The 24,008-nt window shown below is 45.9% G+C and overlaps 1 protein-coding gene across 1 annotated transcript in view; it reads left to right on the top strand.

The window, feature by feature from the left end:
* Nucleotides 1–20,530, top strand: part of GLDC (glycine decarboxylase) — a gene marked incomplete at its 5' end in the record, with an annotated part of 74,809 nt that extends 54,279 nt beyond the window's left edge. The window contains 9 exons of the mRNA XM_079789611.1: nucleotides 1,634–1,759; nucleotides 3,175–3,324; nucleotides 4,551–4,663; nucleotides 5,808–5,949; nucleotides 8,383–8,494; nucleotides 15,869–15,964; nucleotides 17,361–17,533; nucleotides 18,877–18,957; nucleotides 19,879–20,530. Of these exons, the coding sequence (XP_079645737.1) occupies nucleotides 1,634–1,759; nucleotides 3,175–3,324; nucleotides 4,551–4,663; nucleotides 5,808–5,949; nucleotides 8,383–8,494; nucleotides 15,869–15,964; nucleotides 17,361–17,533; nucleotides 18,877–18,957; nucleotides 19,879–20,022 (1,137 nt within the window). The 3' untranslated portion in view covers nucleotides 20,023–20,530. The remainder of the gene's footprint in view (nucleotides 1–1,633; nucleotides 1,760–3,174; nucleotides 3,325–4,550; nucleotides 4,664–5,807; nucleotides 5,950–8,382; nucleotides 8,495–15,868; nucleotides 15,965–17,360; nucleotides 17,534–18,876; nucleotides 18,958–19,878) is intronic.
* Nucleotides 20,531–24,008: the final 3,478 nt, after the last annotated feature.

Genomic DNA, 24,008 nt, shown 5'->3' with positions numbered 1-24,008 from the left:
TTTAAATCTGGGAATTCTAGCATTGCACCCACCATCCACTTTCCATAAGAATTTGATAGATCTTTAAGTTGTAGGTCTTGACACACTTTCTCTTGATCTCTTCAACCTGAAGTGGCCCCCACTTCCCTTATTCCAAGTCCCCCCTCCCTCGGCCACCCCCCTCGCACTTGTTGGCTGTAGACATTTATTTATACACGTGGCAGCGTTGTCAGTGAGCAAGTCGTGTGAGCACAGGGCAGACATTGACCACATTTAGTGCTTTGTTTATGATTCTCATGGGAACTGACAATTCACTGCACAGAATAAACAACAATAAAGGATGAGACTGGGAGGCTTTGGCGTTCTGCCTGCCCTTGTCACGTCTCTCCGATCGCAGCAGAGCCCAGCAGGGCACAGGCACTGTGATGTGGGCTTTGAGTCCTGGAGTTGAGCTTCTGCTGTTTTGTCTTTGTAAGGTGGTGAGTGCGTATTCTAACTGAGACCAGGTTAGAATGAGCCCCGGTGTGTTTTTGGTGTGCTGGGATAAAGGAGCAAAGTACTCAGGGAACATTATTTGGGCATCCAAACAGAAACTTCTCTTTTGGACAAGGTTTTGCAATACGGTAACAATGAAATTGCAGCAGATTTTAAGGCACTAGTGGTCAGTTTAAATAAAGGAAGTGGCGCCTATTTAATTTGTGCTCCAAGCATGTTGTAGGGTAAGCATGTCAAACTTGTGGCCCGTGGGCCGCATGCGGTCCACAACGAATATTTTTGTGGCCCAGCTAATATAACGATATATCAGAAGCGTTTTAATAAAAATTTCATAACTTAATTTTTATAATATCCTGTTATATATAATTGTTAATAACGAACTACAATGTTCACTAATGACTGATTATTATAATCGTGTTGCATTCATTTCCCTTACGTGCCTTATGTGCAGGCGCACCATTTCTCTTCACTTAAACTAGCAGCGAATATTTTAGCAGCTGATTGCCAAGTCATTAGTCTTGTACTGACTTGTTTAGTGTGTGCACCAGGAAATATTTTGCTTTCGGAGAACAAGAAAAATAGGTTTATTTGCATTACACTTATTAATTTGTGCAGTTATTTAGTGTCTGGTAAGTTAATGTTCAAGAAAAAATATTAATTTTTATTAAAATGTTCTATTAGCCCTGGCCAGTTTGGCTCAGTGGATAGAGCGTCGGCCTGTGGACTCAAGGGTCCCGGGTTCGATTCTGGTCAGGGGCATGTACCTTGGTTGCGGGCACATCCCCAGTGGGGGGTGTGCAGGAGGCGGCTGATCGATGTTTCTCTCTCATCAATGTTTCTGGCTCTCTGTCCCTCTTCCTTTCTCTCTGTAAAAAATCAATAAAATATGTTTAAAAAATAAAATAAAATGTTCTATTATTTTATGTTATGATTACTCATTTATTCCAGCCCTTTGTACTCAGCATGTCTCTATCGAAATAAACCTACATTTCTATGAAAATTGAAGCTTTTGTTTATTGCGGCCCACATGAACTTAAACCTTGTTTATTTGGCCCGTGTTAGCCTTTGAGTTTGATATGCTTGGTGTAGGGCTTTTCTGTCATTATGAATAGCCGGGTGATTATTTATCCTCCTTCCTTCCTTTCATTTCATTCCTAAGGTTTGCCTCATTCCGAAATCAGCTCATGGGACCAATCCCGCAAGTGCCCACATGGCAGGCATGAAGATTCAGCCTGTGGAGGTGGATAAATATGGAAATATCGACACAGCTCACCTCAAGGCCATGGTACCCATCTTCCACTTAACAGATGGGAGCGGTTTGGGTTGGGAAGAGGTGGTGGGGGTCAGGGGCTGGATGGTTTATATCAGCATTAGCTTCTTCTGCATCCTAATTAAAAGACTGCAATTCCTCCTCTGAATGGGTCTGAGGAAAACGGCGTAAAGTCAGAAAACCTAACCGTTTCTGTAAGAACAATAAAAGGCAACAGTCACAGTTTTGCTCCAGAATTAAGCTGACCACAGTCTGGCCTTCCACTTCTTTCACCAACAGGGAGCAGGTTCTTTAAATTGAAATCCTATTCTCTAATTTATGCATGAGTAAGAAACTGAATGAATTATTCATGGTGGTAGTAAGGGTACTCCTTGCAGGACCTGCTTACTCCTGCCCAACCTACCCGTACTCTTTCCTCCATTAATAATCAAACTGGTAGCCACAGTGTTTCTCAATCTTTGTGTTGGGAATTAAAACATAAATGTAGATTTTGCAAATGCTTGTGGCCATCCCAGCCATTACCTGCTGAATATCGGGCAGCTTTCCACCCTCCTTTCTAAAACACCATCCCCCACTCCCAACCTCCCAACCTCCAGGAAGAGGTTGCCTAGCAACCGTATCTGCTTTCCACTGGTGGACTGGAGGCTGCATCTTAAGAGGGAAGGAAATCAGTTGAATAGCAATGTGATTTTGTCAGGGTTATTAGGCATGGAGTCTGGGAACTTCAAGTAACTGGTTTCAAAAGGGAAGCTGAAAATACACAACAATGCTCATTCACCTCCCCTCTTCCAGCAGTCCACAAAGTTTTTACCAACAACTATCTTGGGCCAATATAGGTTATTGACATTAAAATTTTGTTTTCATTTTCATACGAGCCTGCACTGACTTGCTGGCCAGGAAAATGGGAACTTTTTCACATGCTTTCCTTTTATATATGCTTGCCTTCTGTCAGGAGGAAAACTGAGGGAGATTTCTTTCATCAGAGCAGGAGCACTCCTTGTGGGAATTCTAATTTCCATAGAATGGGGGGGAAAGGGAATAACGGCAAGATGAGCAGAGAGAGATTAACTGTGAAAATATACATGTTTGGAACTAAAAAGATCTGAAATCATTTCGGAGATGACTTCAACCAAAGGAAAACCACTTAAGAGACTTGAGCCCAATCTGTCCAAAAATCTTCTGAGCAGTGTTTTTGGTCTTGACCATGGGGACCTAGCCTGAAGGGATCTTGTTATTTCTTTGGAATGACTAATGAAGGGAAACATGGCTGTGGATCTTTTATTGTTGGCATCATACTTTAAGAAAATTTCAGAAATGAAAAGACCAAGAATTCATCTTTCTTAATCCTTTAAAATAAAAAGCAAGGGTTTGTTTGCCCAAGAAAGAAAGGTTTCCTCCTTTGTCTCCTTCTGCCCTTTTCTATCCCACAGGTGGATAAACACAAGGAGAACCTGGCAGCAATCATGATCACGTACCCATCCACCAATGGAGTGTTTGAAGAGAACATCAGCGACGTGTGTGACCTGATTCACCAACACGGAGGCCAGGTCTACCTAGACGGGGCAAATATGAACGCTCAGGTGGGCAACACGAGATGGGATCCCTGAGAAACTGTTAAGTGAAAAAAATTTTTTTTCTCTGACCTTTTGAGGGTTGTCTTAAACATGACACTGTATTCAGAACTGAGGATGACAGTTTCAAACAAAGCCCCCCGAGTTTCACTGAGATTACAGATCCTAAATAGGTGATGGGGGACGCTGGGGAGGAGGCAACATGGTTGAAAGGAAGGAGGGAATGAGTTGAAAGCCTTTAGCTTGTCACAGGTGTGATCCCACTGGGGGGGGGGGGGGGTGCGAGAGACAAGCTCACCTGACTGCCTTCCTGAGGGAATTCAGACCCACGTTCTGGCCACCCGTGAATGTTGATCTGCCATGACCTTGGACAAGCCATTAAACTGGCTTCAGCTTCCAGCTTCGTTAGTGTGAAACAGCTGAATAGTTCTTTCCCCGAGGGCAGATCCTGACCAGAGTGGGGGGAGGGAGAAAAGGAGAAGGCTTGTGTGGTGTGCAGGGAGTGTCATCATCTCTCTCAGAGACTTCCTAACTTATTTCTCGTGGCTTATTTGTTTTACTATTTCAGACTCTTTCTGCTTTCCTTTGCTTCTGTCTGATTCCCTTTGTAAGTGTCGTCCAGAGATTGTCTGTTGCTTCACTAGCAGAAACGCATTCTTTATCTCTGCCCACATTCAAAACCAGCCCTAATGCCAAAGTGGCAGGGACGCTCGTTGAATGTTGTCATTGGCATCGGGATGGTCTCAGGAAAACTGTCCGCCTCCCTTCCTCTCCCTGGGCTCAGCATCCTCTTGGGCAGCCCTCCAGCTCCTCCCATCAGGGTGCCCAAAGGAGCCCTAAGGGAAAGTACGGGGGGGGGGGGGGGGGGGAGTAAACTGCTGGGGTGAGAGGTGCCTGTGTCCGTTGCGAGGAGTACAGCCGTTCTTGTGCGGGGGCATTTTCTTTCTCCGCTCAGCGGGTGGATAATTAGGAATTGACTATATATTCAACTCTGTATTTTAGAATCTAAACTAGGCTAAATGGTCAGCTGCCGTTTCCACAGAAACCACAAGGCATGCCGCCTATGGAATGCCAGGCTTCCCTGCAGGCCTCAGCCAGGACGGCGGGTGTGCCTGTGAGCAGCTCCGCCTGCTTTTCCTCTGCGGGGAGGGTCTGCAGCACACAGCATGGCCGCCTCTCCAGAGCACCCTTTCCAGTTGGTGACTTTGACTTTTGGCCCTTTCCCGTTGTGGTAGGTGGGAATCTGTCGTCCTGGAGACTTTGGGTCTGATGTCTCGCACCTGAACCTTCACAAGACCTTCTGCATTCCCCATGGAGGAGGCGGCCCCGGCATGGGGCCCATCGGAGTGTGAGTTCTGGGCTGCGGGGTTCAGCATGGCTTTGGACACTGGGAATGAAAGCACAGCCCCACACCTGCTATTATTCCCATTGAGGTCTCCAGGTGGCGAGGTTACCTGCCTATGTAATGTGCCTACAGGGGCTGGGACAGGAGCAGTGAAATAGATGCTTTTAGGGTATGTCCAAAGAAGACCATAATTAGATTTTATTAACCATAACGTTGGATCGGCCACACTGAGCTCCCATTCATGCACAGGCAGGGCACGTTTACGAAGAGTAGTGAAGAGGGAGCTTTGCGGGAGTATTGTGGATCAGAACTGGAATAGTAGCACCTGGAAGTGCTTTTTAGGCTTCTTTCTCTTTAAAATCGGCGGACGGTTACATTGAAAGTGAGTTACCGAACGACAACAACTGCAAAAGAACTCGTAGCAGAAAGTGGCTTTGAATTCTTATTACATCTGAGATATGTAAGGAAAAAAATAAACCTTATTGTTAGAAATAATTGGATGAAGTCAAAATAAGACCAAAGGAGTGTCTTGTCGATGTTATGTATTGTTTTACACTGTGAAATCAAGTCATGTTATGAAAATGAGGCTAAGCAGCCAGGTCCTGAGCTTCAGTCTTCCACAAATGTGCCAAAGGGGCCAGTCTTCGGGGTTGCTTGGAGTCTGCCCCCTGTTCTCTGCTTTCCTTTTAGATGGTCATTATTTATTGTACGTGGAAGAGGCCCAGTTCCTCAGCTGGGGGGGAAGGTGGGGTGAATGGTTCACATGCCGGCCTCTGATGTGTAGCCCCCTGGGCTTCTTCCAAGCAGCATCCTTCTATGTCCCTTAGGTGCCTCAGGACAGAGTGTGGGGCTGGGAGGGAGAGGGTATGGGGCTGGGACGTCCGCACATCCGGGTGAGCCTGCCTCAGACAAGCCTCCACCCCAGTTCCTGGGTGAGCCCCTGGGACACCCGTGGCTGGTGAGCCGTGCCTCCAGTGGAGGAGGAAGGCCGGGGCACTTCCTGAACATCTGCCTTCGCGCCGTCAGGTCCCCTCCACACCCGGAGTTCCTCTACCGGGAACAGAGCTTCCTGAGAGGGCCCAGCCCCTACCTGGCTGGTTGTAGTGGATCTTTTTACATCTTCTGAATTTGTACTTAAAAACTACAGGAAGAAGCATCTTGCCCCTTTCCTACCCAGTCATCCTGTCATTTCGTTAACGTCTGATGAGGATGCCCGGCCCGTGGGTACCGTTAGCGCAGCCCTGTGGGGCTCCAGTTCCATCTTGCCCATTTCATGGGCTTACATTAAGGTGAGGCCTGTGAATGTGTGTCAGGTGGGCGGGGGTGTGTGATGTGTGAGTGGGGAACTAAAATCACAGACTTCCTTCTTCGCTTGAAAATGAAGAAAAAAAACCCCACAATCTGAGATGTGATTAGTGAAGACTGCCAATGTCTTTGGGTGGAAGAAACCATCCTACAGAGATCAGCTAAAATGCATTTCATCTCGTCTTCATTATGCTATTTCCTTTGGGTTCTCACAGCGGGTTTAACGTCAGAGAAATGAGCACACCAGATCTATTTTTCCAGACAGAGTTTAAGTTCCATGAGTCATGTGGATATTCTGGCCACGTCATCTGGTTTCCTGGAGGATTTGTATGACCTCTTGCAAGTGAAAAACAGTGTGCATACTAAGTCTTACACTTGGTTGAGGTCCTGGGATAAATTCTAGGAATACATCTTACTTCACTTTATATTTCTCGGAAGCCTGGAGGATCAGATGAAAAGTAGCAGACATTTGCTGATGTGGTGGTTTCCCGAAGCTCTTTGCCCTTTACGGCCTGTGGAACTGCCCTCTCGGGGGTAATTAGACTTTGTCAGAAAACAGGCTTCCTTCCTTTGTGTTCCTCAAAAAAAACCCACAAAAAAAAACCCCACTAGCACCAGAGTTTATGCAGCTCTTGTTCAAACTGGCCTGCCCGCCTCCTAGGCTGACAAGACTGGGTATTGGATAGGAGCATTCCTTCAGCTGCTAATTAGAGCAGCCTTCCCGCATTGGCTCCCCTCTTTAAAGGAAGGGTGGCTTCTGGTGAAACAAAACCTCAGACTCAGCTATGCAAATCATGCCGGGTGGCTCGCTGGGGCTGGCTGTTCTTCTTGAGCAGTGTGGCGTTTATGATTCTTAAGGAAAACTCTCTGGGAAGCTGGAACAACAATTCTGTACCTCAGAGGCAAAAACCTTCTTTTTAAAACGACCCTCGAGTTACTTTGCAACGGGGAGACAACCAAAACCATCATAATAAAGGCCTGCTTCTTTGCAAACGGAATCTAATAATTCCCAGCTTCCTTTTGGTCCCAAGGTCCTGTAAACCTCGAGTATTGGCTAGGGACCTGTTTGGGTTGGAGATGATTTCCCACAGATAGAAAATAAACGCCCCAGGCTGATTTGGCCATGTGCCAGGAACCCCAGTCAGAGCCTCAGTGTAAGAGTGAAAAATAAAATAGGGTTTAAGCGGCCCCTTGACTTGGGGCCTTGTCTTTATTTCACCTGGACTCTAGAACTACCTTTTCTCTCCCTGTTTCAGTCCATCTTGGACATTCTCCCTAAAGGCCCCAAGTTCACTCCTTGCTTCCCTTTGCAATCACCACTGGGTCTCACTAGCCTACATAGAATTCTTAGGGGATTCTTCAAAAATGCACATGCCTAGGTCCCAGAGAGAATCAAATGCAGCGTATGTAGGGGAGGCCTTGGGCCATCGAGCTGCTCAGTAACTCTGAAATACAAGTCAAAAAGCTAGTCGCTGAACCAAGTCCAAGTCCTCCCTAGCACAAGTTTGAGGCTTGCCAGAGGCAGTCACAATGCACCAGGCTCTACAGTAACTCCCAGCCTGCAGCCGTGTGCTTTCCCTTCTACACCTTTGTTTTTGCCATTCTTCTCACCTGGTGTGTCTTCCCCTTTCTGGTCTATCCAAATTCTACCCATTTTTAAATTTCCACTCACGTTCTAACTCTTCCCAGGGACCTTTCTGTGACCAGCCTGGCAAAATGTGTCTTCTCCTGACTTTGGTGCCTCTGTTGTTTTATTTGATGCTTTCTCTTGTGCTTTACATTAGTTATGTATTTAATACCTACCAAGCCTCCATCATATGTGATGTATTCTGGGAAGAAGGTACGCAATAAAAATTGTGCAGTCTTGACTTTACGCTCTTTGCTGGTGATGACCTTCACCCCATATAATCACAGAGACTTATGAACCACCAGAAAAAGGTATAATTGAACCCAGCAGTTGTTAAACATAAATGGCCTTGACTGTGGATAGTTGGAAGATAAACCACACAAAATTGATTCAGTGGGGATTTTGGCCAAGATCCCATGGGATTCTTGGCAATCATCAAGACATCTCAAATTCACAGTAAATAAACAAAAACTCCCCTAAATGAGTATAACCTAAAATAATTCTTTTCCCTTTTTAGATAACACAGTAGTCAGCATCAATTTTACCCTGCTGTAGGCTTTGTTACTATAATAAGCAATGTAAAATTACCATTCAAAGGAGAAAACCAAAAATTGTTTCAGGATTAGAGAGGACTGACAGATGTCCTTGTTAGGGTTTTCCACTCACGTGCAATTTACAGCAATGGTGGGCTGACTTACTTTGTTGGGGGATTTCTCCGGAGGTGTCTTTGGTTTGTGCCCGTTGGGTTTACCTGTTCCATAGTTGATGGCTCTTTTTCCCTCTGTTACAGATGATGGGAGGAAAGGGCCTTAAACAAGCCACAGAAGTTGCTATCTTGAATGCCAACTACATGGCCAAGAGATTAGAAAAACACTACAGAGTCCTTTTCCGGGGTGCAAGAGGCAAGTATTAACTTTAGCCACTTTGGGTTTTTCTTGGTCAAACCAAGTTTGTCCTAGTAGATCTGGTTTTCTGCAGTTGCTGGAAAACTTGTGTTTCTGAGTGTATACCAGAGAAAAGTATACAGTTATTGGAAATGCTTTTAATTTAGCTAACAGATCAGGGGTATCAGCATTTGCAAGGCTCTGCAATGAAGTTAGTTCAGGCCAACAGGAAGCCCACACCACTGAGAGAGATATACGTAAATCCCACGAGCTCCTTACCTTACAAAGCGATATGGGAATGCCCCCAAAGAGGGGAGAAATTCGGATTGGACAGAGGCAGGATGGAATTTTGGGGACAGCCTCTGGGAGGAGCCCGATGGGATGAGCCTGGAAGGAAGTATACAGAGTCCAGGTAAACAGAGATCCAGGAGAAGCCAGGGACAAAGGAGTGGTCCGGGTGGCGGGAGTGTTGGGTGGGTTGAAGGACGAGATAGGAGGAGAAGGATCCAATGAGGATGACGCTGGAGAGGTAGTATGGGGCCTTGAAAGTCTTGGAAGGCCCTGGACTTGACCTCTGAGCCAGAAAGGTTTTTGAGGAGAGGAATGACAAGATTAAGAGAACGTTGAAATCATTAAGACGGTGGCGTGGGATGAACATGCTGTTAAAAGTAGAATCAGTGGGTCTTAGTTACTGACAAGTTGAGCGTGAAGATAAATCTTAGGTACGCCTCTTAGGGTTGTAATAGAGGCAATGATATACGTAGGAACAAAGTCCCCTCGGAAGTGATGGGAGGGGATGGAGTCGGGTAGACATGCAGAGGACACAACCTCTGAGAGCCGACTCTTGGAAGTGGGGAGACCCAAGAAAGAGTTTCGAAAAACCAGAGCAAAACCCCTCAAGCGGATGGCTACATTAAGAGGGGCCCTAGCCAGTGTTGCTCAGTAGATAGAGCGTCAGCCTGTGGACCAAAGGGTCCTGGGTTCGATTCCAGTCAAGGGCACGTACCTAGGTTGCAGAATCCTCCCTGGCCCGGGCTCTGGTCAGGGCCCATGCAGGAGGCAACCAATTGATGTGTTTCTCTCACATCGATATTTCTCTCTGTCTTTCCCTCTGTCTTCCACTCTCTCTGAATATCAATGGGAAAATATCCTCAGGTGAGGATTAAAAAAATACCTATATTTATTAAAGTAACAGAAACAAGTAAATATTCATTGAAAAAAAAAAAAAAAGAGTGCAGAAGCCCCCTTACCGTGAGCAGGGGCTCCATTCCTGAGGTGTCTTTGAGCACCCCCTACCCCCATTCTTCACAGCCCCTCCCCCCAGAAACCCTCTGCTTGTCCTTCCTGCTGCTATTCTGGCTTCACCTCCTCCCTGGAGCCTCCCTTTCTGGATGAAGAGAACTACGTCCTCCTCTTGGCTCCCTCGGCACTGAGGATTTCTCCCACTTAGCTTATCCTCTGGCTCTGCCACCGACCCCAAACTCCTGCAGGGTGGGGCCTGCGTGCCGCAGTTCTGGAGCTCCCATACCTGGTGTCATGCCTGGCACAGCACACGCCATCAACAAACAAATGCAGAGTGCAGCGCGCAGAGTGCTGGTTGTATCTGATAGGTGTCCTCCAAGGCACCTTTGCCTTTAACAGTTAGGAAGCCTTCAGTCGCCTTAGAAAGCAGAGCAAGATGGTGAGGCAGATGCCGGGTGGGAATGGGCTGAGAAGCGGGCTGAGGTTGGGGAGGAGACGTGGGAAGCTCTCGTGGTTTGGGGGAGTTTGGAGGTGAAGGGGCGGTAGGAGCTGCTGCTTAGGATGTAGTTTTGTTTTGTTTCCATGGAAAAAGCAGGGAAGAGGGGAGAATGAAGCTTCAATAGAGAGGATAATAGACGGGGAAACAAAGTCACCCTGGAGGTGATGGGAGGGGATGGTGTCAGGTAGACACACAGTGCGTGGGCTCGGAATCGGCGAAGGAACAGAGGGGACTTGGAGCAGAGACCAGTCAGTAAGCAGCAGCCCAGACTTTGGGCCACAGGAAGGGGGCCACTCTTTGGCTTTGGGTTTCTCTGTGCAGGAGAGCGTACATCTACATCAGTGATTTTTCACCTAAAGGCTGGTCTTGCCTTTAAATATGTACCCAAGGGGTGGTTCTAGAGTTTGGAAATAGAAAAGAACTAAATAACCAGAAGCTAGGGTAGAAATGCTCCCCAGAGAGTAGGAAAGAAAGTTGTGGGTCTCTAAGCAACACAATGAAAGGCTTCTGAAGTGGATATTAAAGAAGCTACTAGAGCTACCAGTTAATTCAGATACAGTTCTTGTGTTGGAATGCATCCTGCTTATATATTGGCCTTCAGGAATAGCTTTAGTATTTGTTTTGTCTGGTTATATAATAATATATAGGTGCTCAACATGAAAAATTTGGAAAATAAAAAAGTACAAGGAAGAAAATATAAGTGATCCATGGTTCAATCTAGCAGACACAACTGCAATTAATATGTTGCTGTATTCCTTCTCATCTTAGTTTTAGACAGTTGAGATCATATTGTAAGTACAGTTTGTGTCCAGTTTTTGTTTGTTTCTTGTTTTGTTTTTTAATCCTCATCGAGGATATTTTTCCATTGATTTTTAGAGAGTGGAAGAGAGAGGGAAAGACAGAGAGAAATATCGATGTGAGAGAAACACATCGATTGGTTGCCTCCTGCATGAGCCCCAACTAGGGCCTGGACTGGGGAGAGCCTGCAACCAAGGTACGTGCCTTTGACTGGAATCGAACCCAGGACCTTTTGGTCTACAGGCTGACACTCTATCCACTGAGCCAAACCAGCTAGGGCTTGTGTCCTGTTTTTTTGTGTGTTTTTTTTAACTTTATTTTATATTGTGACTATAGGCCCATTGCTCAGTCTGGCCTGCGCCCTCTCACAGTCGGGAAGCCCTCGGGGGATGTCCGACTGATGGCTTAGGCCCGCTCCTAAGCTGGCAGTCAGACATTCTTATCACTGCTGCGCTTGCCAGCTGTGAGCCCGGCTTCTGGCTGAGCGACGCTACCCCTGTGGGAGTAGCTCCTGTGTTGAGCGTCTGTGTGTGTCATATAGCAACCGGTTGTTCTGCCTTTTGGTCAATTTGCATATTAGCCTTTTACTATATGGGACTAGAAACCCGTTGCACGAAGTTTCGTGCAATAGACTTTCACCTGGCTGCCGGCAGCAGTTTTCCGCCAGCACCAGTTTTCCTCTGGCCACCCGCCGATCAGAGCGCCTCCCGCCAGCGCGATCGGCTACCCTGAGAGGAACTCCGATCCGGGAGGTGCTCCGATCGGCGGGTGGCCAGAGGAAAACTGGTGCTGGCGGAAAACTGCTGCCAGCAGCCACGCAATCGGCCACCACCAGCGTCTTCCGCCGGCCCCATGGGTCCTTCCGCAGCGTTGGCCTAACGGCCAGTGGGAGGAGCGGGAGTCGGGGACTCGCGAGTCCCCACCCCCCGCTCCTACCGCCAGCCAATCGGCCACCCTGAGTCCCGCCCCCCGCGGCCCAATCGTGGGCGTAGCGGAGTGATGCAATTTGCATATTGCCTTTTTATTATGTAGGATTATTTCCCCATGCCATTACATGTTCTTTGACAGAGACTGCATCAATTCTATTGTATGGGTATACCACAATTTCAGCAATTCTATAGGTTTTTCTCCGAGTTGTTTGCATTCCTTAGATTTAAAAAAAAAAAATCTCTGATTATTTCCTCAGGTTAGAGTCGCAGAAGAGAAATTATTATCTCAGAGGCTATGAATTCACTGAAGCTCTTGATACATAGGCCTGGTTGTCCTCCCAGAGACTTCGTGCTGAATTTTTTCACCGTTAGCAGATGAGGATGACCCTGGCGCCAGGGCCTAGTGAGCACGAAAAAGCAGTGCAAACCTAAACCAAAATACCTTTGCCAACTTGATGAGTAAAATGCCGTATGTTTGCTATAATTTAATCAATTTTTTTCTATTTTTTAAATTTTTTATATTGACATTTTCCCTTATGATTAACTTTATTTGACAACTTCATTGAGATAGAATTCACGTACCACACAACTCGCCCACTTAAATGTACCGCTCGGTGATGGTTAGTAAGTGCGCAGGGTACTGTGACGCCCGGTTTAGTTGCTTAAAGCAGGAATGCTTGTTGCCTGGACTGTGGGGGATGGGCGGCTCTCCAGGAGAGAGGAGAGCGAGCAAGCATTTCTCAGGTGCCCACCACGTACGTGCTCAGCAGTTCAGTGACTTCTTGGGTCCCAGCCCTAGGGGATTTGCAGCATAAAAAGACAGATACATTTTCCGTTTGTTTTGACATTTTACCCCAGAATTAAATAATGAATCCTATTTATCATCCCAAGCAGAAAAGGACTGGTGAATACAGACTTTATTACCCAATCCCAAAGTTCATGAAACCAAAAATTGTCTCATGTTTGGTCTGGTAAACACATTCATTATACAATTTGAGCCTTTGTATTTTAAGGCCTAGAAAAGAATTGTCAGTTTACCTCCCAAGGGCCCAAAATAGAAATGTTTTTAAACATATTGTATTCCAAAATGTCTAATGGCAATATTCGAAGACCATTATTCATTTTATTCCTATTTACTAGCTCTAAAAAGACTTCAGAATTACCCCTGACTATGAGGCAACAATTTTAATGAACTCCAGGCTTCCCTTTATGAACCATTTCTTTGAGAGATTTGAAAATACCAGCTAAACGGTTGAGGGTTTTAGTTTTGCGAAGCAAAGAAGTGGCAGGCAAGAATTGGGATGGAGAGCAGCAGTAGTATTTATTCTGTTAGGATATGCAAAGAAAGGAATTACCTCAGGTAAAATGATACCTTTTTAACGGAGAAATTTAAAAAATTCACAAGTGTCTACTCTTGTGGGAGGCTAAGTTCACTTTTTAATCTAAATGGTGTTCCTGTCAGTGGAGTAGACAACTCTGTTCATATCCCATTGTTTTAACTATGTTTTAAAATCTTAAATGCCTGTCCTGTTTGTCCTTGGACAAACCTAACGCTGCTCGGAAATTCTTGTCCCTGAATAGGTTTCCCTGCGGCCTTTATGGGCGGGCATGGGCCTCAGGAGCTGGGCCCCCTTATCCCGGCTGGGGAGTAACACCTCCTGAGGCCCAGTGATGAGAGAGAATCATGGATCGGCTGCCTCCTGCACAGCCCCCACTGGGGATCAAAGCCCGCAACCCAGGCATGTGCTCTGACCGAGAATCAAACCGTGACCTCCTGGTTCATAGATCGACCACTGAGCAACACTGGCCAGGCTCAAGAGGGGTTTTGAAAAGTCCTTTTTTTCTGCAGCACGTTCTATAGCCTTGGAAGATCATTAACTTCCAGGGGTTGGGTAGGGGCGTGTTCCAAGCCTGGAGCCAAACCATTTTTATTTTGCTTTTCCATCATCCCACCCCCTCCTTCCCTTGCTCCTTTGACTTGCTGTCTAGTCAGACTCTCTGTTATAGTCACGGTCAGGCCCAGCGGAAACACCTACTCAGTGGAAATGAAAACTTGTGCTGATCAGTTTATACAATTTCTACTTCAGATTGCCCTGACTCACCCTATACCATAGAAGGTTTGTATATCTTTCCTTCTTAAAAACTGCAAACAAAGATGAACATCTTGGGATCTGGCCTCCAAAAGCCACCAAGTTTAAATTTCACCCTTTGCAGGGCTCAGTAGAGGGAGAGCGAGAGAAAGAAGCTGAAATTCCACTACAGTTCCCATCTGAATGCATAACATCTGAACCTCATTTTGAAAATGGAGCTCTTCCCAAACCACTAGGCTGTGGTGGGGGCCCCTGAAGATGAAGCCTTAGTGTTAGCAGCGCTGGGCTGGGCTGGGCTGGGCTGGGCTCGATGGGGCCTTTCAGCTATTACTGAACCTCTGGAAGATTCTGCTCCCTGCCCAGCAGCGAGAGCAACTCCTCTCCACCCTCCTGTGTCCCTCTCCTCCTCCTCCACTGCCGCTGAGTGTCCTTCAGCGCAGCGGTCGCCAACTGGTGGTTCACGGTGGTCCGTGAGGTCCGAAAGGTTGGCGACCGCTGCTTCAGAGCATTAGTCTCCTTCCTTAAGTCATTGTCACAATGCTGGCTTGGCTGCCAGAGGCTCAGAGAAGAAAGGTCAAGGGTTGGGCTCCCCAAATGGAGTAGCGTAATAGGGCATTTAGGATTCTTGGAATTAACAGTTGATGAGGACTTTCATCTCATGATCTTCCCCCTGATCATTTCAACTGGCACTTTCCGCGCCCCCACACCTATGAATACAACTTCCTACGCTGGACTCACACTCCTCACAAATGTAATTGCCATCGTTGTTAGAAAGCATGTGTTAAAAGTGAGTATGCAGTAACAGTATATTCAAAGCCTCAGAATCTCATACTTTTATTTCAAACAAAACCAATTTATTCATATGTGTTCACTACATAAAAAGCAGAGCCGTTCACAGAGTCTATTCAGGGGCTGCTAATGCCTGGAGCTATTCTCTAGGCTGAGGACTTGTCTGCTCCAAGGACCTGTAAGTAATTCACTGTTTGCTGAAAATCAGCAAAGCAGGTTAAGAAAGAGAACATTATCATCTCATGTACAGATGCTTTCCTCGAAAGAAATCCATCAGTTGTGTGGGCATGGAATTTGGGGAGCTCCCAGGAATGTTGTTCTATATATGAAAATGCTGACTTGACTTTGGTGGTTTTTGATGATGGATGGGTGGTCAGCAGCTCATGCTGGGGAGACAGCAGCCTGGGCATAGAGAGGCAGTCCGTCTACTCCACTAGAACAAAGTGAGCAGACCCCTCAGAGATTTTGGCCTTATCAACTCCTTGCCACTTGCAGTGTGTTCTTTGACAACTCTTATTTCTGATTCTGTCTGAAACTGAAACTTCAAAAGCCCCTTTGAAGAACCACATAAAATTCTGTCTTAGGGATATATATATATGTTTAGTATATTTGCACACAGAAGAAACAGTTATTGGATGTTGGGGGAAAGTTGCTGAAAAGGGTGTCAATGGATCTTTAGCTTTAGAAATATTTTGTATATAGGATCAGGCCTGTGATGACTGTTGCAACTAGATTTTAGGTTAGAAGTAATCTCATCCCCAGAAATCTCTGCTGAATGTTTCATCAGGGCCTTAGCACCAAAGTCCCACCTCCCATTAGCTTCTTGGCTCAAGGGTGTGTTATGCGCTAGGATCGGATACATTGGCCTGGCATGTTAAACATTTTTATTTGCAGTAAGAACAGAGGAAGTCTTTGTTTCCACCTATAAACTTACCAAGTGCCCATGCATTTCAATATGCATTAAAAGGATGATTTATTTGCCCATTTTCTTGTGTAAAACAACAAACTGATGCTAATCTCAAGATGAAACAATTTTCCCTAACAGGTTATGTGGCTCATGAATTTATTTTGGATACAAGACCCTTCAAAAAGTCTGCAAATATTGAGGCTGTGGATGTGGCCAAGAGGCTTCAGGATTATGGTGAGTGGCCTCCTGGGAGCGACCCCTGGTAGGGAGTGGGGGGAGGGGGAGAGGGGAACTGGGGCTTTTGTCATTCACGCAGCTGCTGGAGCTGGCTGTGGACCACTTCCTGGAGGCACAAACGAATGTGCAGTCACCACAGGAAACTGATCCATTGGCGGAGTGGGGAGCCCAGGGTTCTAGGCAACCTTTAAAGTGATAGAGAAAATAACTCTCCCTTACGACTGCATTTGTACTGCCCTTGGAAAGACAAGTCATGCTTCTTGACTCCACGCAGCCAAGAAGTCTGTATAGTTAACAAAATTAAAAATCCCAAAGAAAATGATGGTTGTTCTCTGCCCATGTTTCTGGCAAATTCTTATTTCTTTCCCACTCCTGGTGAACAGAGAGGTCCTTGAAGAGGCAAGGTGGTATACTGGGGGAAGAAGCGGAGCAAGTTGCCTGTAGAAGTGTGAGAGATGAGTGGCTTTTTATATTCCTATTTACAACCATTTCAGGCGTGACACAGCTGTTTCCGCTGCTTCTAGAGATGAGGAATAGGCATATGTTTTCACAGCGGTGACACAGTTTCCTTTGAAGGATTTTAAGAGACGCAGGCCCTTTGTATATTAGTGGATGCTTGCTCAGCACAGCCCTTATTAAAATACATTTTCTTAGTGACATTATTAATCATATCAAAGACCCTTCAGTCCTCAGAAAGGCTAAGTTGGAGAGAACTTTGCCTTTCAATGGATGTGGAGTCCCATCTGAATTTTAATGATGATTTTTGAATGACTTCTTTTAATAAGTAAAATGAAAGCTTTAATAATTTAGTAGGTTTAATACTGCATCTTAATGGGAGTCCCGTGTGTATGTTTGAGTGTGTGTGTGTGTGTGTGTGTGTGTGTGTGTGTGTGTGACTCATTCTCTCGCAAATGAATGATCTTATTATGCAAAGTTATACTGATAATAAATGGGAAAGCCGGAGAGTGGTTTCATTAATGAAATTAGCAACGGCCTCATCAAAATCTCCTCTTGACTCTTCCAATAACCTGACTCAGACTCCTGGCATCTCACCTCTGACTGCAGCAGCATTTGGAGGGAGAGAGAGAAGGGGCCAGGAGGGAGGTGGTAATTGAAGTTACCATCTAGTACTTCCAAACTTTCAAGTCCCTAGTACTATCTCCAGCCTTGATATTACCCACCTTCCAACCCTCCCTCCTTCCCTCCCTTCTTTCCTTCCTTCCTTTCTTTCTTTTTTTGTTAATCCTCTCCCAAGGATATTTTTTCATTGATTTTTAGAGAGAGTAGAAGGGAAGGGGAGAGACAGAGAGAGACAGAAACATCAATGTGAGAGTGTCTCTTCCAAATTGGGAAGGTCAAAATTAATGTCACATGTTCCCTGGTTCCCTTGCAGGATTTCATGCCCCTACCATGTCCTGGCCAGTGGCAGGGACTCTCATGATTGAGCCCACTGAATCGGAAGACAAGGCTGAGCTGGATAGGTTCTGTGATGCCATGATAAACATTCGGCAGGAAATCGCCGACATTGAGGAGGGCCGCATCGACCCCCGGGTCAATCCACTGAAGGTCTGTAGTCACTGACTTTATTCAAAATGTCCCATAGAGGATAAAATGGTTGGGCCAGTGTGTCAGCAAGCCCTGACCTCGCTTATCAGAAGACGATATTCTTACCTAGAATCAAGGCCATTCTTCTGAGGTGATGCATTCATTACTTGGAAGTTTAAGTCTTGAACATGGCAGTTACTCAGGTGGAATGTAGATATTTTTTGTCTTAACGTTGTTTATGTCCTTGTTTTGGGGGTTGTGGCAGCTTCGCACCACATGCACCCAACCGGTTGCCAAAGAGGGAGCAGCGGCCTAAGGGCTCCAGTTAGTTGAGGAAGTCTTACTCTGTGTCTCTGTTTGGTGCACTCCAGTGGGGTTATTTACCTCATAAACTCAGGGTAAAGGTAAGTTCTTACATTAAAGACAAGCAGTTACCTCTTAGAACACCTGGGTTGTTCCTTGGCCTGCATGTTTTATAATGTTTGTGGCTTATGTTGGAGAACAATTTGTTAGGCATTATCCTGCCTCTTCCAAAACATGTTCATTTCATATCTCGTGAGAGCCCTAAGTTTCTCATTAGGTCCAGATATTATTAAGCCGGGGTAGCATGAATTGAGAACACCATGAAGGCTGTGGTTGTGTTGTTGTGGCTCCAAGCCGGACAACGCGTCTGAGATGCTGAGCAAGTTTCAAAACTGCCCAGCAGAAGGTGGAGTGCAGGGGCCAATGGGTGGCAGGAGAAGGCAGGTACCTTACTCAGTGTGAGTTTGACAGGGTAACGAGGGAAGACAATATGATCATTTGTACTATTTCCGCCCCCCTACCCCCCATACTGCTGATTCTTTCGGGATTTAGGCTGTTTTTAAAATGGCAATAGATGTCTAAAGGACATAATACTGAGTTACAAAAGCAAGTGGAGAATAATACTCATAGGATGATACATGGTTTAAGAACTATGCTATATGCTCTCTATTAATATACGCAATAATAGTATAAAAACATGATAGGATTGGTGAACACCAAATTCAAGGTAGTAGTCATCCCTGGGGAGGAGGGCAAACAATGAGGCGGAGAGGGGAAATCCAGGCAGCTTCAACTGCCTCCAGTGGTTTTTATTTTAAAAGGTTAAGCAAATATGACAAAATGTGGATTGATGTTGGTTAGTAGATGTGCTCATTATATTACCAAAGCTTTCTGATATTTGAAATATTTCCCAATAAAAAATTTCCTACCAAGGTTTCCTTCCCCCCCAAATTGAAACAAAACAACAGCCTCCTCTGTCAACGGGCTCCCGTTAGAAGCTCCGTGACGGGGGAGAAGGCAGTGTTCTGCTCTGATCCCTCTCCCATCCATGTCTGTCCCAGATGTCTCCACACTCCCTGACCTGCGTCACATCCTCGCACTGGGATCGGCCGTATTCCAGAGAGGTGGCAGCCTTCCCACTCGTAAGTTCTCCTCGGAAGCTGACTGTGCCAGCTGTGAGAGTGTCCACGGGCCTGCGAGGGGCCATCGCCTACTCTGAGGGGTTCCCACTCTTAGTCTCATAGTAACTATCTGTGGGACACATTGTGAAATGTGGGCCCCGACAAGGGAAGTCCACAGAGCGTAGATGTCTCTGAAGTCAGAGTCTGAGAATCTGCAGGGCACACAGTGGAGGAAGTCCCAATAGGAGACCTTGTCAAGTAGATGTTTTCTCCCACCATCCAACAGTGAGATGGCCCCAAATGCAATTATTTCTTTTTCTTTTTAATGTATTATGTCACATTTTTAAATAAATATTTTTTTTTATTGATTTCAGAGAGGAAGGAAGTGGGAGAGAGAGATAGAAACATCATTGATGAGAGAGAATCATTGATCAGCTGCCTCCTGCAAGACCCCCACTGGGGATTGAGCCCACAACCCGGGCATGTGCCCTTGACTGGAATCGAACCTGGGACCTTTCAGTTCGCAGGCGGACGCTCTATCCACTGAGCCAAACCAGCTAGGGGTATTTCTTTTTCTTTTTCTTTTTTAAAATATATTTTATTGATTTTTTACAGAGAGGAAAGGAGAGGGATAGAGAGTTAGAAACATCGATGAGAGAGAGAAACATCGATCAGCTGCCTCCTGCACACCCGCTACTGGAGATGTGCCCGCAACCAAGGTACATGCCCTTGACCGGAATCGAACATGGGACCCTTCAGTCCGCAGGCCAACGCTCTATCCACTGAGCCAAACCAGCTAGGGCTAGCTTCTTGTACTTTTTGAGAACTTGTTGGGCTAGTGGTATACTAGGCTGTGGGAGCATCATTGTAATATCCTCTCACAAGATAAACCTCTCAGAATATGGGAATATGGCAGAATATCTTCATCCTTTGTTCTTACAGCCCTTTGTGAAACCAGAGAACAAATTCTGGCCAACCATTGCCCGGATTGATGACATCTATGGAGATCAGCACCTGGTCTGTACCTGCCCGCCCATGGAAGTTTATGAGTCTCCATTTTCTGAACAGAAGAGGGCCTCTTCGTAGTCTCTCCCTGAGTCCAAGTGACTGACTTGATGCCTCTCTCTGGAGCATTTGATAAGCAGGAAATATTTCAGCAACTACCCCAGACTCAAGCAGGGGTTTTATATACTGTGTATATTTTTGTAATCTCTGTCAAGGTAAATGTAAATACAACTAGTGTAGTGAGTGGGAGCTCACTGTTGGAAGACTGATTTGCTTCCATGCCTCTGCCTCCACATGTAGCAGTTGATGTTCAAATTGTCTTGATTGGTGGCCATTTTTAGTGTTTTTGCATAGAAAATTTGGGGTGTGCTAGGAACTTTAACTTTCAATGTAGCAAGTTCACAGACATTGTAGAGGCTATATTGATAGACATATTTTTGTTCCAAATAAGTCCTTATGGACTGTGCCAACTGTGGAAAATCCCAGGGCAAATGTTTACATTTTGTATACACTGCGGAAATCTTCCTTCCAACTAATTTGCCTAATCAATAATAGCATTTGAGTGTTTTCTCTTTTTTCACGTTGTTTTTTTTTTTATCTGCAATTATTAGTGTTCTAATAAAAGCATTTCAATTTGAAGAATGCCTTCTTGATCCAGTTTTCATTCTTATGTCCATGTCCAAGATCAGAGGGATTTGAAGGGTAAGAATACCTAACCCACTAGCCACTGTTCCATTACCAGCTTTGTCTTTGGCTAAAGAAACAGTGTGTATGCCTTGGTTCGCACTTTGGCCCTTTTTGGTAGAATCGTGTTAGGTTGCGGGTAACTGAAACCCAACTACATAAGTTTAATCAGATAGTTTATTTTTTCTTGTTTAACAGTAATTCCAGAGGTAATAAGCCAAGGGCTAGTGCTCCTTCAGTCTTTCTGTTCTGCCTTGCTTTGTGTACAGTCTTCATCCTCATAGTCCTGGATGGCTGCTGCATATCCAGGCATCACATGCCATTCTAGATAGGAAAAGGGGGAGAAAATGAGAGACAAAAGGCAGATGCCATCCAAGTTGGCTTCTTCTGAAATGCTTTCCAAGAGGCTTCACCCAGTAACTTCTGCTTAACCTTTAACTGGCCAGAACTGGTTCAAATTGCCACTCCTAGCTACAAGGGGTATGGGGAGGACTTTTAGCTGGGCATGTTACTGCCCCAAAGAAAATCAGGAGTTTCTTAATTGAAGAAAAGGGGAAGAATGGGTTTCAGGTAGGCAAGTAGCATGCCTGCCACAAATGTTTCTCCTAGAAATAGCAAACACTGCAGATGGTCTTCCCTGATAGTTATTAAGCATGTACGCTAGCCCTGGCTACTTGGTTCCTCGTGTGGCAGCTGTTATGAATAGTGATCTGGACAAACGTCTGAGTGCTCTATTGAATGCTCTACAAGTGGTCCACTTACTCTCACACTTTAAAACAAAGTTTGTAAAACAATTTATTTCAGCCTAACTAAGCAGTAGAGAAGTGATGGGATCCATGGCTCCTTTTTAGCATACGTTTTTATTTGTTGGTTGCTTTTAGAGAGAAGGGAGAGAGAGAAACATGGACTTGTTGTTCCACTTATTTATGCATTCATTGGTTTATTCTTGTATGTGCCCTGACCTTGGATTGAACCCACAACCTTGGTATATTAGGACAGCACTCAAACCAACTGAGCTACCTGGCCAGGGCTAACAAAATAATTAAATGATTACTGTCTATGGAGTACTTCTAGGAGTCAGGTACTATTCTAAGTGTTTAAAACATATTATCTCATTGGAACCTCAAACATTACACTTTTACACATGAGGGGAGTGGTATGGAGAGATGCGTAAGGTCACACAGCTGGGGAGAGGGAGAGCCAGAACTTGAACCCAGGCTGAACAGCTCCAGTGCCCACCGAGGAAAGCAGGCTACCCCACTGCCAACCTGAGACTGCCCTTCCTGTACTGAAAGCCAGGCTCTCCACACAGGCTGTCCAGGGCTGGGTGGCCCCTCCGAGGAAGGACAAGCAAAACAGATTGTGGAGGTGAACAGCAGTTTTCTAATTTCTTCGCCAGCTGCCAAGTGTTAGTGGTTGAATGAAAAAGTTGCTTCCCCAACAGCTCAGACATGGCTTGCCCCCAAATATATCAGAGGCAAACGCAGGTGGCTAAGAGTCGAGGTGAACTATTTTTTTTGTTGTTAATCCTCACCAGAGGATATTTTCCCATTGATTTTGAGAGAAAGTGGGAGAGGGAAAGAGAAACATTACTGTGAGAGAAACACATCAATTGGTTGCCTCTTGCATGAGCCCCAACCAGGGCCCGGGCTGGGTAGGAGCCTGCAACCAAGGTATGTGTCCTTGACCGGAACTGAACCCGGGACCCTTTGGTTCGCAGGCTGACGCTCTATCCACTGAGCCAAACCGGCTAGGGCTCAAGGGACCATATCTCATACATCAGTGGATCCCCGGTGCTACCTGCAATGTGTGTTCAACAAACATAAAGAAATATGAATTGAAGGAATACAGGGACGCTGTCACCAAGACCAGTATTCCCAGTGCCTTCTGTGAATCCTGTTCAGTGAAGTACAAAATGATGGGCCCTCAAACAGTGTCTCTGGACAGTGTAGGATGCTCCCACCTCCCCTTTTCTTTAATTGTGGTAAAATATACATAACATTTGCCATTCTATTACCCTTTTTTCTGCAGCTTAGTGGCATCTAGGACCTTAACAATATGCAGGATGTGCATTTTGAGCAGTTTGGAAGATGAGGGGTTTGAGGTAGACACACACACTCCTCCTCTGCCTCGGTCACCCCCTGTCTCTTCACACCCTGGGAGAGGCCACAGGGCACTCTCAGAACAATCCTTGGCAGAAGGCACGGGCCCCTTCCAAAACCCCGTGAAAGCTCGATACTTATAGGGGCCGTGTTTTCCAATGACACTGGTGCCTTTCATCCAAATAAAAGATGTATTAGTGCCTCTGTGGGGTGCAAGAAGGCCTCTGGGACATGTCGTTTAGAAGCTGAGATACTAGTGCTTTTAGCGGTTCCCAGGGCTCCCGGACAGACGTGTTGGCTCAGACATGGACAGGCTCAGAGATGTTTCCCAGGGCAGTGATTTTTTCAAACCTTCGTGTGTCTGGATCACCGGGAGGGCTTGTTGATGCAGAACGCTGGGCTGGGCCCAGGCACCAAGTCTGATTCAGTAGGTCTGGGGCAGGGCCAGTTTCCATTTCTAACAAGTTCCAGGTATTGCCTCTCAGCTTCCTTTGTTCACATTTCAAGAAAATTTCCAGAACGCTAAGCCTTTAAAGGACGATGAGGGCGGGAAAGATGATGAACTTAGTCACCCTTGTATTTTTTTAAAATATATTTTTTATTGATTTCAGAGAGGGAGAGAGAGAGAGAGAGAGAGAGAGAGAGAGAGAGAGAGAGAGAGAGAGACATCAATGATGAGAATCATTGCTTGGCTGCCTCCTGCACACCCCACAGTGGGGACTGAGCCCACAACCCAGGCATGTGCCCTTGACCAGAATCAAACCCGGGACCTTTCAGTCCGCAGGCTGACCCTCTATCCACTGAGCCAAACCAGACAGGGGCCACCCTTGTGTTTTTTTATGCAAATCTTACTATTTTGAGAGGAAATACCTCTTTGCTGGCTTTGGCCAAGGCTCCTAGGGCTGGAGGAGACTGTGCGAGCCGGGGCCACTGCGCTTCAGCCTCACGCTCTGATCTGCTACCCTCACTCCTGCCAGCACTGAATCAAGGAAGCCTTTTATTTGTTTATTTATTTATTTATTTTTAGATCAAAGTGTCAGTTTTTGGGAATAAAGCTGATTGGAGACTGGTTTTTTTAAGATCTCTAGCCAGAGGGCTTGCTCTCCATTTTGCCCTTGATGCTTCAGTCTAAGTCTGGGACTCCCACCCCAGGGAGTCTGAGTCTGTGCCGGATACACCGACCCAGGATTGCTGCCCTGTCAACCCCAGGTTTCCTGGGTGCTGGTGCAGTAACATGGGTGAATGGAAGCCATCAGCCACCTTCTCTATGGAGAGCAGTAA

Source organism: Cnephaeus nilssonii (genome assembly GCF_951640355.1).
Source record: "Cnephaeus nilssonii genome assembly, chromosome: 14".
NCBI classification, from domain to species: Eukaryota; Metazoa; Chordata; class Mammalia; order Chiroptera; family Vespertilionidae; genus Cnephaeus; species Cnephaeus nilssonii.
The sequence above is the reverse complement of the archived record's forward strand: the minus strand, read 5'-3'. Positions and strand labels throughout refer to the sequence as shown.